This window comes from Cheilinus undulatus, linkage group 11 (assembly GCF_018320785.1).
Source record: "Cheilinus undulatus linkage group 11, ASM1832078v1, whole genome shotgun sequence".
NCBI classification, from domain to species: Eukaryota; Metazoa; Chordata; class Actinopteri; order Labriformes; family Labridae; genus Cheilinus; species Cheilinus undulatus.
This window is the reverse complement of record NC_054875.1, coordinates 13,845,015-13,860,843: the sequence shown is the minus strand read 5'-3', so window position 1 is coordinate 13,860,843 and position 15,829 is coordinate 13,845,015. Positions and strand designations below refer to the sequence as shown.

The 15,829-nt window shown below is 37.8% G+C and overlaps 1 protein-coding gene and 1 non-coding gene across 3 annotated transcripts in view; both read left to right on the top strand.

Moving 5' to 3' along the window:
* Window positions 1-15,829, top strand: part of prkar2aa (protein kinase, cAMP-dependent, regulatory, type II, alpha A) — an 80,124-nt gene that overhangs the window by 61,898 nt on the left and 2,397 nt on the right. For both annotated transcript variants that reach the window (XM_041799428.1, XM_041799427.1), the window contains exons 5-10: window positions 1,227-1,333; window positions 7,289-7,430; window positions 10,011-10,112; window positions 10,471-10,545; window positions 10,679-10,744; window positions 11,179-11,317. In XM_041799428.1, coding sequence (XP_041655362.1) covers window positions 1,227-1,333; window positions 7,289-7,430; window positions 10,011-10,112; window positions 10,471-10,545; window positions 10,679-10,744; window positions 11,179-11,317 — 631 coding nt within the window. The remainder of the gene's footprint in view (window positions 1-1,226; window positions 1,334-7,288; window positions 7,431-10,010; window positions 10,113-10,470; window positions 10,546-10,678; window positions 10,745-11,178; window positions 11,318-15,829) is intronic.
* On the top strand, window positions 14,921-15,033 carry LOC121518235. The gene has a single exon (XR_005992638.1). It is a non-coding gene; the product is annotated as a U5 spliceosomal RNA (small nuclear RNA).

Genomic DNA, 15,829 nt, shown 5'->3' with positions numbered 1-15,829 from the left:
ACATAAGATATTAAGCTGAAGAGTACTGTCTTCTCACTAGACAATAATATTCTAATTTACTGTAGGGTTTTGTTTCATTTGGCAATATTCAATGTATTTAGATTTGTTTTCTTTGTCAGTAATTTTAGTTTGTGTTTTGGAGGGATGATGTAGCTCTTGGTTCTTTAGCTGATAATTTCTTTAATATTTTTGAGAGGTTCAGTCTCTGGGCAGAGGCATTCAGTACTAGTTTATGCCACCTTTGCTGCTGCTTTGCATCTGTGTAGCCTATTGATCTCACAAGACTGTGTCATCTTGACAGGAAATCTTGCAACAATTCAATTTTGCTAGATCTTGTTGCACAAAATCTGCCATCCATATGTGGTGAAGCCAAATATTAAAAACATTAGAAGCAATTTACAGTATAACAAATTAAATTTCCAAGAAGTTATGTTTCAGTAAAATTAACATGTATGGAAGAGCTTTAACATTAGATTTGCAGAGAATTAAAGGAGTTTTCCTTCTAGTAGCTTATTGTATAAGCACTTCACCCTCGTCAAGATAGCTCATTGGGCAGGTCAGATGATGTATTTGTACAAAGACATTTTTAGAAAGATAGAAATACCATTTACTATGGGGAAATCGGACAAAGGACAACTTGTTAAATATCTTTGCATGTGTACTCTGATCATGAGATGATAAAATATTCCTTGAACCAAAATGGCTTATTCTATTGGTCTGTCGGGATACGGTCTTTGATCTTTGTTGCTCAAGTAAAACTACTTGGCTTCACACTTCCTCAGTTAAGGCACATAAAAGTTGGCTCCCCCCGTTTCACAAAAAGCAATTTTTAAAGTAATATTTTCTATGGATTTTATTTTTTCTGTTCATTTTAGTTGAGAGGACATACTCCAAATGCATCTGGTATTTTCAAAACCCGTTTATTCTAACATTGTGAACCATGTGGAACTTGACATCCACTCTGTTAATTCTATGATACTGTGATGACTCCAGACACTACAATAATGTCCTGAAGTGCCATAATATGAAAAGACCCTTCCTTTTACATTGTCTTCCTCACATTTTTCCTCCAACAGAATAATAAAATGTGTCTTGTCAACTTTCAGAATCAGCACTTACATTGGCTATTTGCCTTTTAAAGCTGCTTAGTGAATAACTTTCCTCTGCTGCTCCTTATTTCTTGACCTCATCTGTGTCTGACATCCTTCCTTTGATCGTTGATCCAGGAGCAGTTCTCAGAAGTACTGGACGCTATGTTTGAGTTACGAGTACAGCCCCAGGAGCACGTTATTGACCAGGGAGACGATGGAGACAATTTCTACGTCATAGAGAGGTAGGTGGCTGACACTTACCCTGGATCCTAAAATCAGCAAATATTTGTGCATCAAAACACTGTTTTAAGTGCTTGAATGGATAATCTGTGTGCATATATTACACCGAAATAGAAAGAATTCAAACTTGTGTCTCTTAAAGGCCCCTTTAGTTCTTGCTTCTTAATTTGTTTGCATTCCTGATAATTTATGTTGCATAGATATATTGTGTTTTTTTAGCTCAAGGTTATAATAGTTTTGGATTTTTCCTTTTTCTTTTCTTATTTCATTTTCACTTTTTGTTCAATTTTAGTTTAGTTTCTGTTAGTTTTTAATACTGGTTCATCATTTTAATTTTTGTATTGCAAAAATTCTTCCTTTTAGTTTAGTCATTTATAGTCTTTGTGCTAGTTTAAGTTTTTTCAGTAATATGGGATACTTGGCTGGTCAGAGACTTAAACAGGCCAGACGAAATAAACATCATACAACTTTAAAGAAAATATTCAAATATGCCTCACTCTTTACTTTCTTTCTATTTACTCAAATTTAATTTTTTTTATACACAGAATTACCATTATACCATTTCAAACAGTGATGGCTGTAATGTGGTACAAAGGAGCGCGTTACAGTTGCTAATATAGTAATCACATTACATTTACTCTAAAACAATAATCTTGTTTCGTGCGTTACCCTCTAACTTCCTGTAAAACGGGAGCACAGATTAAACAAATCAAGCATCTCTTTTAATATGCGCTCACACAATACTCACTGAATTACGTGAATGACAAATCAGCTCGAGTCCACGGAGCAGGGAGAGAAAATGGTGGAGTGGTTCAAATAAGGACATATTTAGATGCTTTGAGATTTGACCACTGCTTCAGATTCAGTGTAAACTGTGGCCAGGACAGAGACAACCCTCCACTGCTGTGAACTCTCCATCATATCTTTACACCTGCAAAGGAAGCATGCTAACACTATAAGACCGCCACAGCCCCTAGCGAGGATAGATAACATAATGCATAATGCTGACACAAATCAAGCAGTCAAAGCTCTATTTTCAATAACGGCCACATGTAACCATAAACGCTGAGATAAATAGGCTTGTGGCAGAATATATGGTGAAGGAAATGCCACTTACTGTGGCCTAGTTCTTGACGTATTTTTTGTAAGGTGCTGTTTTGGCATGATTTCACAACTTTGCTTTCGCCTTTTCTGCATTAAAAAGCAGAAAGGAGAGGTCTTGTGTATGTCCTTCTTATTAGAATAAGGATTTGTGCTAATTGAAGTGTAGAACTATTTGTTGACTGTTACCCAGAGGTGGAAGAAGTACAAGACTACTGGACTAGGGATACACGATATCGGATTTTTGGCGATATCTGATGTGCTGATATTTACAGATTCATTGTAGCCAATATGATATCTATACCAAGATTTAAATATGTTTTACATAACTAAAAATTCTGTCCTTTGAACTAGATTTGAGGTTTGAGGATGAAAAAAACCCCACTTTTTTCTTAAAACACACTTTAAATTTTAAAGAATGAGGATAAATAAAGAAAAAGATCCGAACTTACATAGGTTTGTTGGTCCAGCCTGATGTCAGGCCGATAAGTATTGTAACTAGTAGTGCACTAGTTACTTTTTGCTGCAATAAGTAATAACTAAGTAATAAAACTCATTACTTATGAGTGGATTACTTTTTGAGTTACTACCCCAACAAAGGATAATAAATCTGTTTCTTGGACAATAAAACAGTATGCCCATGACTTAAGGTCTACCATGATAAGATCTAGATTTGTTTGTAATCGAGAGTTGTCAAATTACATGAGATATTATTATCACTTGTCAAACAGAAATGGTGACAGAGATGTGCACTGGGAATTTATAAATTAAGGTTTAATATAAAGATAAAGTTTTAATAATAAGGTTATATTTAGAGGGGGAAAAACAGTTGTGTCCACATCTACTAGAATGTGTAAAGATTCATAATACTGCAGCCATTTGGTTGGTCTTTACTGAAGGTTTCTGTTTGCTGTACTGTTTATGACCATCATGGTGTGTATGTATTCAGTGCATATGAAGTCTGTATATAATTTTCCTGTCATTGCCAATGTAAACTGTTTCTGTGTACACAAGCCTTACTGGACAGGTTTAGTTTCCTGGGCTGGGATACAGTGATAGGTTGCAGGAATACGGAAATGGATCTTTATCTTACTTGGTGTAATAAATGAAACTTTTCAAGAGAAAACCATTTTTATGCACCAAGGATGCTGTGTTGATTTCTGCATGTCCAGGTGAAATGAACCATGAAGGTTTGAGTATTTGATATAAATAAATTGATCATTATCCATTAAAACCCCTAAAACTGTCCTGTGCTTAGAAGTATTAACATAGCTTAGTTTACCAGATACAGTCATTTGCATGCTGTAACTACTAACCCCAGTGATAAGACCACACAGAAAAGAACTTGAGCTGTTTTCTTAAACACAGCCACCAAATTGAGAACAGGCCTACTGGTGTTTTTCTGGTAGTGGTCATTGTTAATCCCACCCTGATTCATTCTTGGCATGGCACATATCAGTCCAGCGCAGCAGTACAGTTCCACTTGTTGTGTGCTATCTTTCCATCTGCATACACACCTACTTGCAAACACAGCATGCCCCCTGTACAAGAGACATGCGATGACCTTTGAGAGTAGCACGCCTGCCTGGTCATATACTATCCCGGGGTTTTCCCTGGCTTCTTAAAGGCGTGGGTGGTAGTTAATGTCATCAGCAGGGTGGGGTGTGAGCTTGGACACATGCATAGATGGACGGATAATTAGAAATTTAAAGAGAAAAGCAGGAAAGAAAACACATTAGAGTAAAATTGGTTTTATAATGAGTGTTACGTAATTGATACATATGTACATCTCTGTTTTATTGTTTTCAGTGTATTATAAATGTACCCATAAAGTTTTAAAGACTGGGATGCCTGCCTCAAGCACAATCAGAACAGGTCATCTTAATTTCATGAGTCATATAGTAGCTGACCTGGCCAGTGTGCTATTATGCAGTAAAGGAAACCTTTAACACACACTATTTAACAATCCCATTTTAATTCTTACCAAGATAAAGTACCTGGATATCACTAATCAGGTCAGAGGCAAGTTGGAAAAATATAATGGGTATTTTTATGTGCATTATGGGAAAAAGATTATTGGACTTCATTCACCATCCTTTCTTAAGAGGAAATTTCTTCATAAAACCAAATATGCAGTTTTATGAAGATTATGACAGTAAGCAAAGTTTTCTTTTCTAGAATTTGTTTGTAGCTCAGAATACAATCTAAAAAACTCTAAAGGACATTTGAGTGCTGATACGTCTGACGTCTGACTTCAACAATGCATCTTTGTCCACACAACTGGCGCTCACTGGATATTTTCCCTTTTTCAGACCATTCTCTGTAAAGCCTAGAGATGGTTGTGTGTGAAAATCCTAGTAGATAAGCAGTTTCTGAAATACTCAGACCAGCCCATCTGATACCAACAACCATGCCACATTTAAAGTCACTTAAATCCCCTTTCTACCCCATCTTGATGCTGGGTATGAACCTGTTTTGACCATGCCTAAATACATCAGCCATCAGCTATTTGTGTTAACAAGCTACTGAACAGGTGTGAGTGTATACTTTTAATACATTTTAAAGTGTTTTCATTAATTTGGCACTTTTGTACAATAAAATGTACAAATCTGTGATTTAAATATGGTCAGCTGTTATTTCAATCACAAAATGTAGTGACAGCATAAGCAAAACAATGCATATAGACTTAGCACTTAAACTAAAATTTTCCTCTTAAATCATATGAAACACAATGAAAACATACTTTTGAAAGGGTTTTCTTTCCTCATTACAGCATGACATTCATTGTGTGGTGGCGCTGCTGTCTGAACTAGTGTTAAAATGCAGTGCATCTTTTTATAGATTGTATTTTGTATCCATTACCGACACTGCAAAATATCATGTGTTTAAATCGGACTGTTTGGTTTAATTTCGAGCAGCACTACTTTTGCTTTGAACTGCTTCTGTACCTCTAATTTGGCATCCAGTGCATACAATTTTGGTAAGTGCTCTCAAAACATTCAATTGATTTTGATCAATTAGTCAAAAGGGGTAAAAATTAGATTAAAATGGCATGCCATTAAACAACATGCAACAGTCCATAATAACTTTCTAAATTTGATGAGTGCACATACCAAAAGTCCCTTTGTTTATTTTTCATTGTTTTATCCATGCCCAATATCAACACAGTATTGGATTGTTAGTATCTGTATATATGCAATTAATTGTGATGAATTGATTACACAGCCTGTAGTTAAGTAGACTTTTTTTTAATCTATTCACAGCAGTAGTCTGAATATTTTGATATGGCATGTCTTCCAGTGTCTCTCTTCTTCTCTCTTCCACTTCCATGTGTGTGCAGCATCATGCCCTTATATGGGCATTTAGGGGGCATTGTTATATGCTAATCAGTAAAAGCATGCACAAGATTCCAGCTTACAGGACATAGAATTTATGAAATAAGGAAAGCTGTTTCAAACAATTCCACAGTTTACAAACAAGAACTCGATGTAGGTTTTTCTTAGGAAATTCTTTGTATGAAGGTGAACGAGGCCCACTGTTGCTCTTTCTCTTGATTGACTGTTTTGAGAGTCTACCTTCCAACAGAAAGTTGTCCCAGATCCACTTTTTCCTCATTTCACTCTTTTTTTTTTTTTTTTTTTTCTTTTTGATCTTGTGTTTGATATGTGTGGTAGCTTTGGTGCTTTCAATTCCCCTGTAACGCCATAACATCTTGGTCATATTTACAAATCCCTGTGTCATGTTCTGTTTTCTATCTTAAGTGGTTTAAAGTCAACAAAGGCACTTTGCACAAGGGTTGACCGGGCAGGAAAAGTTCTCATTATGCTTGCATCCTTTGAGCACTGGAGGGAATATCCATTTGTCCTCGAGCTATAGTAGTACAACTCAGAATATATCTTCCCACTTCTGTTCTTAAACTAGTAAGTTGGTTTAAGCAGATATGTCTGTGCTGGCTGTTTCACAGAATAACAATGCTTGGATGATGATTCTTGACTTTTGTTTTACATGTTTTCTCTTGGTTTATGGAGATTTACTGTGAGAAACTTTAACTGATCACATCTTAAAACCTGCTCAGATTTTTTGTAGAAGAGAAAAAATCAGAGTATTTAACCAGTGCATAGATGGTTTCATTTACAGGCAACACCACAAGTGATCATCATTCCCATCCCCATGCTAATCCAGACAAACTAAGTTAATACTCCTCCAGCGACAAAGGTTTTATCCCCTCTACTCAGCCAATGAGAGGACAGACTATCCTACAAAATGACTAGTTAATCCTGCCGAGCAACAACGCTGCAAATTACCTTCTGCAGGTTTTAATCCTCATACGGAGAGAGAGGGGATGGAGGGAGGGGAAAACAGAGCTGCTCTGTTGAAGTGTAACTGCGTCTCAGAAACATATACAACCATGACAAAATCGTTTGATACTGAACATGCAGATGTACAGGAATTTTCACAGATGAGCTAAATCACTTTCACATGTATTTGTTGTCACAGTTAACCGGATGAAAATGTTTGAAAAGCTCTACTTTAATAGATTTATACGCACAATTATACACACTGCTGCACCAATACAAACACAGTCACTGATTTTCTCACCAAGTGTGCCAAACAAGCTGAGTCCTGTCCTCTGGGCTACAGATAATCTCTAATTGGATGTGTATTTAAACCAGTCAGTGGGTCAATAAACAAAACACTGTCCAGCTCATAACTTTCAGCCTAATTAAACAAATCAAACTCAATGAAGGTCATTATTTTTAATGTTTGATTTATGTCCGTTGTCCTGCTTTTGATGACCGTTTATTTCTTTTTCTTTTCTCTAACTTTCTCTCCTCCTTTCACTCTCTTTCTCTCAGGGGGGTGTATGATATAACTGTATCAGGAACATGCGTGGGTCAGTATGACAATAAGGGCAGCTTTGGGGAGCTGGCACTCATGTACAACACGCCGCGAGCCGCCACCATCATCGCCAAACAGGAAGGAGCACTATGGGGGCTGGTAAGAACATAGAACAATACTAATACATACTTAATCAGTGAAACTATATGTCTCATAGGTATCATTTAGATAAGTTTTGCTCTGCTCTTCTTGTTAAGTTTTCCCTGATTTTGAGGTTTTTTTTGCTGAGTACTGTCCTTACATTAACTAAAATATTTCCACCAGTTTCAGAGTTCTTTCATTTTTATAGTTGTAATGGGACATGTCTTGTCATGGTGGCCACCATGACAAGACATGCCATGTTTATTGTTTGCTCAGAAATTTGATGTTACATCAAAATCTGCTGCACGAGGAAGTGGGAGCTGCTGTTCTGTTTGCTGTACTGATGTTTTGCGCTGCTTACTTGTAATGGATCTAGTTTGTTCTCTGCCATCAGCTGTGTATCACCACCCTGATCCCCCCATAACAGTATAACCCCACAGGGCATCTCAGTATTTACATGTTGAGTATAGATATGTTGCTCAGCAGTTTGCTACTTTTAGATAGCAGTTCCTCATTATGCAAATTTCTTCCATGAAACAAAAATGTTGGTTTACTGCCCTGTACTTAAAAAAGACTCAGTTTGGCAATATATCGCCACCAGCTCCTTGCTGATATGTGTATCAATGAGTGGTAGCCTGGCCAATTGTTGATACATATATTTGGCATTTAGCTGATCATCGGTATCAGCATATGTAATCAACAGTGAGGCCTGGGTTGCACAGTGTGTACTTCCTGTTTCCTGCTGCTACAGTGTTGCTCTGTGCTGTTCCTAATGCTGACAGAGCTATTGCTAAATGCTCTGTTTTCCTTAATTTTTTGACGTGCAGTTTTACTTCAACCATCTTAACTACATTTTGTTTGTCATAACAAAATTCATATCATTTCCAAATATTGGATATCGGTCGCATGCACAAAAAGTAATCATTATTGATATTGGCCCTAGAAAACTAATATCGGTTGACCCTTAGTGTTGATAGAGATGTTACAGAATTGATATGGCTGCAAATGCAGTGACAGCAGTTTAAAATGCACATTCTCTACTCTGCAATTAACACAAGCCAATAAATGGCAGCAGATGCTAATTGGCATGATGCAGTGCATACATCAGACAAAACCAAGCCTACCAGCGATATGGATGAGAAAGTCTCTCTGCTACCGGTAGAGATGATGGACAATTTTGGGTTTATTCAAATGCCAGGAAGTTGGGAGCTGGACATGAGTCATGACATGTATTATGCAAGATTTGCAAAAAACTAGTTAAAATACTGCAGCAACACCAACCTCCATCTACGCATGACAAGATACAAGGCTATTTAGCAATTAGCATTAACAATTAGCCTGACTACCAGGAACTGGCACCTAATTACGCTGTAAATTCAAATTTTCCTCAACTTCTAAACTGAATCAGAAGATCACAAGCAGCACTTCAGTGCTTTATTTGTAAAGACTTGAGCCATACAACGTAGCTGAGAAAGCATGCTTTATGCAGCTGCTTATTGAGTGTAACATCGTTTTTTCCAGATTTGTCATTCATTACAGAAACTGCAGTACCTACACTTAAAGCAAAAAGACATACAAGTGGGTTTATAGTAGACAGAATCCAGAGTGTTACTGTTATATGAAAAATGGCAAGAGAGACGGTAGGGAGCACCATTCCAAGTTTTAAAAAAGTCAAATATTATGTATTTGCATTTATCAACAGCTCAGGGATATTTAACATGATAATATAATTCTCTTCTTGGATCCCCGAGGATCTGAAATTAAGTCTTTTAAAGTGTAGGACCCTTAAATCTTTGCCTTTACTGTTGTCCTCTACAATAAAGAACAGCTAATTGTATTGACTTATGTGTAGGACATTTTTATTATGTAAGATATGTATTACATTGTGGCCTCTGTATCATGATACATATTGCATCATGTGGCTGTGGGAAATACCCAACCCTAGTTTTCTGTTTTTAAATACACCTTATAAAGTGTAGTTTTTTAAAGGTCCCCACTTCAGAAATCAAGCAAGCAGTGAAGGTGGTCAGTCCTGAGCAGTACACCTCTGAGGGGCAATAGGGGTGGAAATGCCTTGTGGGGCAACGCTGCCATGAAGTGATACAGGGAGTCACACTCATGATTACCCATGACCCCTGACCCTTGAAGTTATCTTTTGTCATTGTAGTGTGTCAGAGCACCCTGGTGGCAGAATTGAAATACATTGCTTTTAAATAGTTCTCCTGACTTGGTTTTCTAGCCTGGTTAAATTAAGGTTAAACAAATACACTTTAAACGCCAACTGTTTGGTTAATTTAGTCTCAGTTCAGTCAGCAGCACTGTTTTTAAGTGATGCTCTGTCAGGCGATTTCTAACTCTGAGTCACTTTCCCCACTACTTGTATTTGGTGCCAATTCAGTTTCTGAGACCTTATACATTGAGGTGTGACACTGATAAATGTTAAGAATGGAGAGCTCTGTTATCTGTGAATGGAGTCAATGCTCAAGTGATTTATGCCGCAACAGCTCCTCCTTGTGGTGGCGTAAAGAAGGAGCAGCATCAGTGTCTCACTTTTTTTAGAACGTGCCTTTAGGAGGTGTTTGTTTGTGTTTTCCCTAGGACCGTGCCACATTTCGTAGACTCATTGTGAAGAATAATGCCAAGAAGAGGAGGATGTACGAGACCTTCATAGAGTCTGTGCCCTTACTCAAATCACTGGAGGTGAGTTTAGTGGCTGCTGGCAATATAAAAAATCCTCTTACTTTCTCCAACAGTTTGTTGGATATCACTCCCCCACCTTTTCTTCCAGTGTAGATTCTGACACCTGTGATGCTAGCTCTGAAGCTCTTTATTTAATTAATGGACACCAAACGAGTTTTCAAATGCTCAAGCTTGTTTTCTGGCAAATAATCACTATCTTTTTTCTGCCACTTTGCACCTAGTGAATGTTGAATGGTCTAAGTAGAGCAGGAGCTGACAGAGAAGTCAAATAGAGAGGCCCTTAACTCATTGAAATAAATTTCTGTATTCACACGGTTTCTCCTATCCTCCCATCCTCACCTTCTCTCTCCCTGTCCAGGCGACAGAAAGGATGAAGATAGTGGATGTATTAGGAGTAAAGCAGTTCTCAGATGGTGAGCGCATCATCATGCAGGTAAGGAATCAGATAAGATGTGGTTCCATAATGGAAGAGCTTCAAAATTTCCAATATTTCAATGTACATACACCTAACTTACTGCTGCATTTGTCAAATGTTTACAGAAGTTGCTTTTTTTTCTTTTACCCAGGGAGACAAGGCCGACTGCTTCTATATCGTAGAATCTGGGGACGTTAAGATCATGATGAAGAGTAAAGTAAGATCCTCATCTTTACTATTTTTCACCACTTTTTTATGTGCTGTAGCCAAATATTTTACCAACTTTCATACACCACACAGTCATTATTCTGTACATGTAGCTGTAAAGACAAAATTGGCTTGATGAAAGGTAGAGGAAAATATGTATCCAATCAGAGGTGCAATGTTCAGAACTATTTTCATACTGTAGGTGTACTGATACCAGAGCTGACTGGATGCCCCTATGTGTTGGTTTCTGAAACATTATGACAATGACCACCCACACTCCCCCTGCAAAAGACCACCAGAGAAGACGAGTGTTCCCTGGTTTTGCCTAGCAACAGTGAGAATCACACAAGGGCCAGCTCAGCTGTTGAGTGCTCGATCCCAGGGGGAGGAAAAAAAGGCACTCATCTGTTTCTAACCTTTAATCCTTTCCCCACTGCCCTACAGACAAAGGCAGACCACGCAGACAACGCGGAGGTGGAGATAACGCGCTGTAGCAGGGGTCAGTACTTTGGGGAGCTGGCCTTGGTCACTAACAAGCCCCGGGCCGCCTCAGCCTACGCAGTGGGCAGTGTCAAGTGTTTGGGTAAGAAATGATATTCTTGTTAAATAAATTTTGATTAAGTCAAATATCTTAAAAAGTAGCTATATTCCAAGATTGAATGATTTTTCACTTCCATAAAGGAATGTGATAACAACCTATTTCAGACCGCCAGTTTGAGGCACAATAGTTGCAACCCGTGATGATTCACCATCACTATGAATGTCCCAGAGGCATAATAGAGGGACGAAGAGATAATGTAGCGGCATCGTGGGTAGTAAAAAGTCATTGCAGGAGCAAGACGAGATCAGCAGAGCCAGCAGGGGGAGAAAAGTGCTGTGTGAATATGGCACTACTGCTGAGTGTTTACATACCATACTTTCTTGTGCTTCTACAACACTTAAAGGCAGTGGGACTCAACCTTATCCTAATCAGGAGCCCTATTCACATTAACATGTTTTTGCAAGAGCTACAATCCAAAAAATGTGCCTTTCTTCTCTAAAGCAGCTTGTGTTTGAAAACAGGGACTACAACTGAGGGTCAGGAATTTTTATTTATTTTATTTTTTAATATGTGTTGATACCCTTTCCAGTTTTAAGTAACAATCCAAGTCCTTGTCAATACCTCAATTGGTACGAGTTGAGGAATATTTATCCAAATAATGCTCAAGTGTGTGATGTCTACATGTATATTTTACTGCTTCCTACGGCGTTGGATCCTCCCTGACCTTGAATTCTAAATATCAAACATGGTTGATATTTATGTTTAGGTCTGGGAGGCTACTTCAGAATACCCACAACCAATGAGAACAAGCAGACCAGATAGCATCACTAATCCGATGTTACAAACTTTTTCTGGAGTCATGTTTGAAAACACAAGTTTCTGCAAGATCTCATGTGTGGGGAATCTTCACTGAAAGATCATCATTAATGTCGGCAGATGTGTGGTCTCACAGTCTGGCTGAGTCGTCTAGTTTGTGTGCATTGAGGATCATAAGATGAAAAATTTTCTGCATGTCAGTGGACTCCATTTTTAAATTCATTTAAGATTTGAAAATGGTCTATGTGTAGCCAGCCTTAAGCCTTGTCCACACAAAGACAAAAACGATCTATTTCTGTTTCTTTTTAAAAAGTTTCCCTTAAACATGACATTGTTTCAAGAAATGTCTTTGAAAACATGAAACCATTCAAAACAATGAAAACGCTGTAGTATATATGCCAGGCATGTAAGTGGCACTGTAACGCTGCCACAGAAATACACCCAAAACAGAGACGATGATTATGGATCAAGCGCACCCAAAACTTTCTCCTGACTGCTGTTCTTTGCAGTGGATGTAAGAACATGTGGAGTATGCTGTTCTCCATCTGTTGCTCATGGTGCAAGAGACACAATGCAGTCATGTAATGTGCCAGTATTATTGTTGTTGTTGGCTGGGCCTGCACATGCTGGTTAAGGGGGGGCTATGACGTAATCGTTTCAGTAAAGATCTGCTTGGTTGTACACACGGAGACGAAACAAGCGTGTACAGATTTGTTCACTTTGGGACCTGGTTTAAAAAAAGTAGCATTTTCGGGCTCCCAAAACACTGATTCCATGTGGATGAAACGCCAATATGATGAAATAGTTTTGCTCATACTGCTGAGCTTGTCTCTATGTGTACAGCCCCTTAGTAAGTTTCCAGAACTTGAATTTCCTTATCGTGGATGTTAAATTTGAGCACATCATGATGACATTTTAATTACCTTTATCTAATCATCATTTTACCAAGCTGACCTTGAACACATCATGATGTAACCTTGTGTTACCTCTTTAATTAGCTGACTAACTTTTATCCTGATGATTTATAATTGATTTAAATACTAAATTACTATTTTTTAACTGGCGGGGTCTGATACAAAGAAGATTATGACAGAGTTAATAGGGTTTGTCAACCTGAAGAAAGTTGTAGATGCTGCATTTTGGCTTCATTTGATAAAAAAAAGCTTATGTTTTTGCTTACTAGAGCGTGTTTTTCTTTTTTTTAATGTTCAACAGCCCAACTCAAATTTTCTTGTCTCACTTCATTACAGTTTTATTATATATATTTAGGGTGTAATCTTGTCTTTGTCATGGAAGAACACTCATTGACAAACACTTCATATCATATTTCTTGTTGATGAAGTAATCACCATCAGACTGCCGGTTCAAGGTGTGACACTTATGCCCCTGTAATGTTTCTCCTTCACTGTGAATGTCACAAAGTTATACTAAGTGGGACAAAGCGATCCACCCATTGTTCCAGCTTCAGAGGTAGAAACAGCTGTGTAACAGGGGCAAGACATCATTAGCTGAGCCAGCCAGAGTAGCCTGTTTGCATGTGGAGCTCCTGCTCTGTGTTTACATGGTGTGTTCTCCCCACAACACCTGAAGGCAATGTGAATCTACACAGTGGGACGCCAATATGTCACGGTTGAGGAAGTAATATCAGTGTAAAAAAAATGCTTGTTTTATTTCATGTTACTCTTAGTCCAGTTATTCTAGAGTTAAAAAGTTCTTTAAGAAACCATTATTGAGAATACCTTGATTAAATCGACCTATGTTTCAAAGATGAAAAAATGTGAACTAAAAAGCATCATAAAGTATTGAAACCACCCAATCTTACCTTACCTATGTTGTTAACTGTACAATAGTTGGACTGTTTTTTTGTGAGATGGTAAGCTGAATTTGAGTTTCATTTCATCGGTAATTGATGTTTTGCCCTTCATCTCGCCTGTCATCACCTTGTGTTTTTTGATTGAAGATCCATTCATCATTTATTTTGTTTTTAAGTGGGTGAACTCATTCAGGCTCCACAGTAGAGGAGCTGCTCTTCACATTTAAAAATGAGCAGGATTTTTAACAGCTGATCGTGACTCTCTCTCACACCTCTCCTCTTTCTGTTGTGAAATCTGCTTGAGCTTTTTTATGGCTCTATTTCTGCAGCTCTTTTTTTACTTGCAGGATGTTTTTTAAGCCATTGTTGCCAGTCAGCCTTTTTTCTACCTTATTTTATCTCTTAAAATTTACCATGCACGCACTGCCATCATTTCTACTCATCTCTGTGATTTGTGTCTCACTTTCTTTTGTTCTAACTGAACAACAGCCTGTCCTGAACATCTGCTCAGCTTTGGAGCAGAGAAAAATGTCACTCAGCATAATGTGGGGAAGAGGCTGTTTGTGGTACTTGTCATTCTCTCTGTGATGTTGTGATTTGAAAAGATGAGCAGCACTTAAAGAGTCCTCTTGGGCCATGCAAGGACATTAAGATGGCCCTGGGACTGTTCTCCCTCCATCCAACAAATGTGTAAGCACATATTAAAATCAACAGGCTCAGGTGTTTATGGCTGCATTAAAAACTCTTTCACCATAAAGGGTTGCTTCAGTTCTGGAGAAGGAAAGCTTAAACCACCATGTCTAAAAAGATCCATCCATTTTCTATACCGCTTATGCTGATGGGGGTTGCGGGGGGGGTTTAGCCTATCCTACCTGTCATTGGGCGAGAGGGGGGCACACCCTGGCCTGGACAGCCAATCGCAAGGCTGTACTATTAGTGTACAATGTTATACTTGTGATTGCCAATATTAGATGTATGGACATACATCATCTACCAATGATCCCTTTTTTGTTGGAACACTCTTTATTTTCTTCCGATCGCATAAATCTTTTGCCTTTTACTAAAGATATCCATAGAGAAGAACAATAAGAGTTGTACATTTTTTGATGCCCTGCTAAGATGCAGGGCTTTCCACTGTAGTCAAATGATAAACAGAAAGATTGTGATTAGCCTGTGCTAGTCAGAGCAGGTTTGTTTAACTTTTCACAGTAGGACTACAAGATGATAAATTGAGCATGAATGGATAGTATCAAAGTACTGCATCTTCTCTTAAAAGTTATTGACTTGGTTGACTTAAAAACTTTAGATGCATTGATTTTTAAAGTTAGGGCTGGTACCAATGTAAAAAAAATTATCTTCTTTTGGTGGTTAGACTTCAACAACGCCATCATCATCTCTAGTGTCTTATTTTTAGATCCAATAAAAAGCAACATGCACTAAAACTGGTCTTGTACTGCAACGAAAAAAGCAGATGACTCAGTGGCTCTTTGATTCCTGGAAAAAGAAAAACACCGGGTCTATCTACTTCTAAAAGAGACCTTCATATAGGTTGTTTGCAGAAGCTTGTGCATCACCGCTCTGAGCCAAGTCAGAGAGATGGAGCTCAGCTTTTCAGTTCAGTCTGTTTAAAAAGCATTAAAAGCTGATAGATCAAATAAGCCAAGATAAGGGCATTTAAAAAGTATTAAATGATTGTTTTTTTATGTTTATAGTAATCTAAAGGTGTTGCAGGCATTTAAAATGCTTTAAAATTAGAATTAACTTAAAGGCTGAAATAAGACCTTCCATTCAGCTACTTTATGGCATTAGTTTTTTCTCATAGTCTAATCTCAAAATTCTTCAAGAAAGCCTAATTTACATATTACAACAGGAAATAATACTGATGTTTTCTTTTCTTTGTTGTCATTGTTTTGTCTTACTATTGC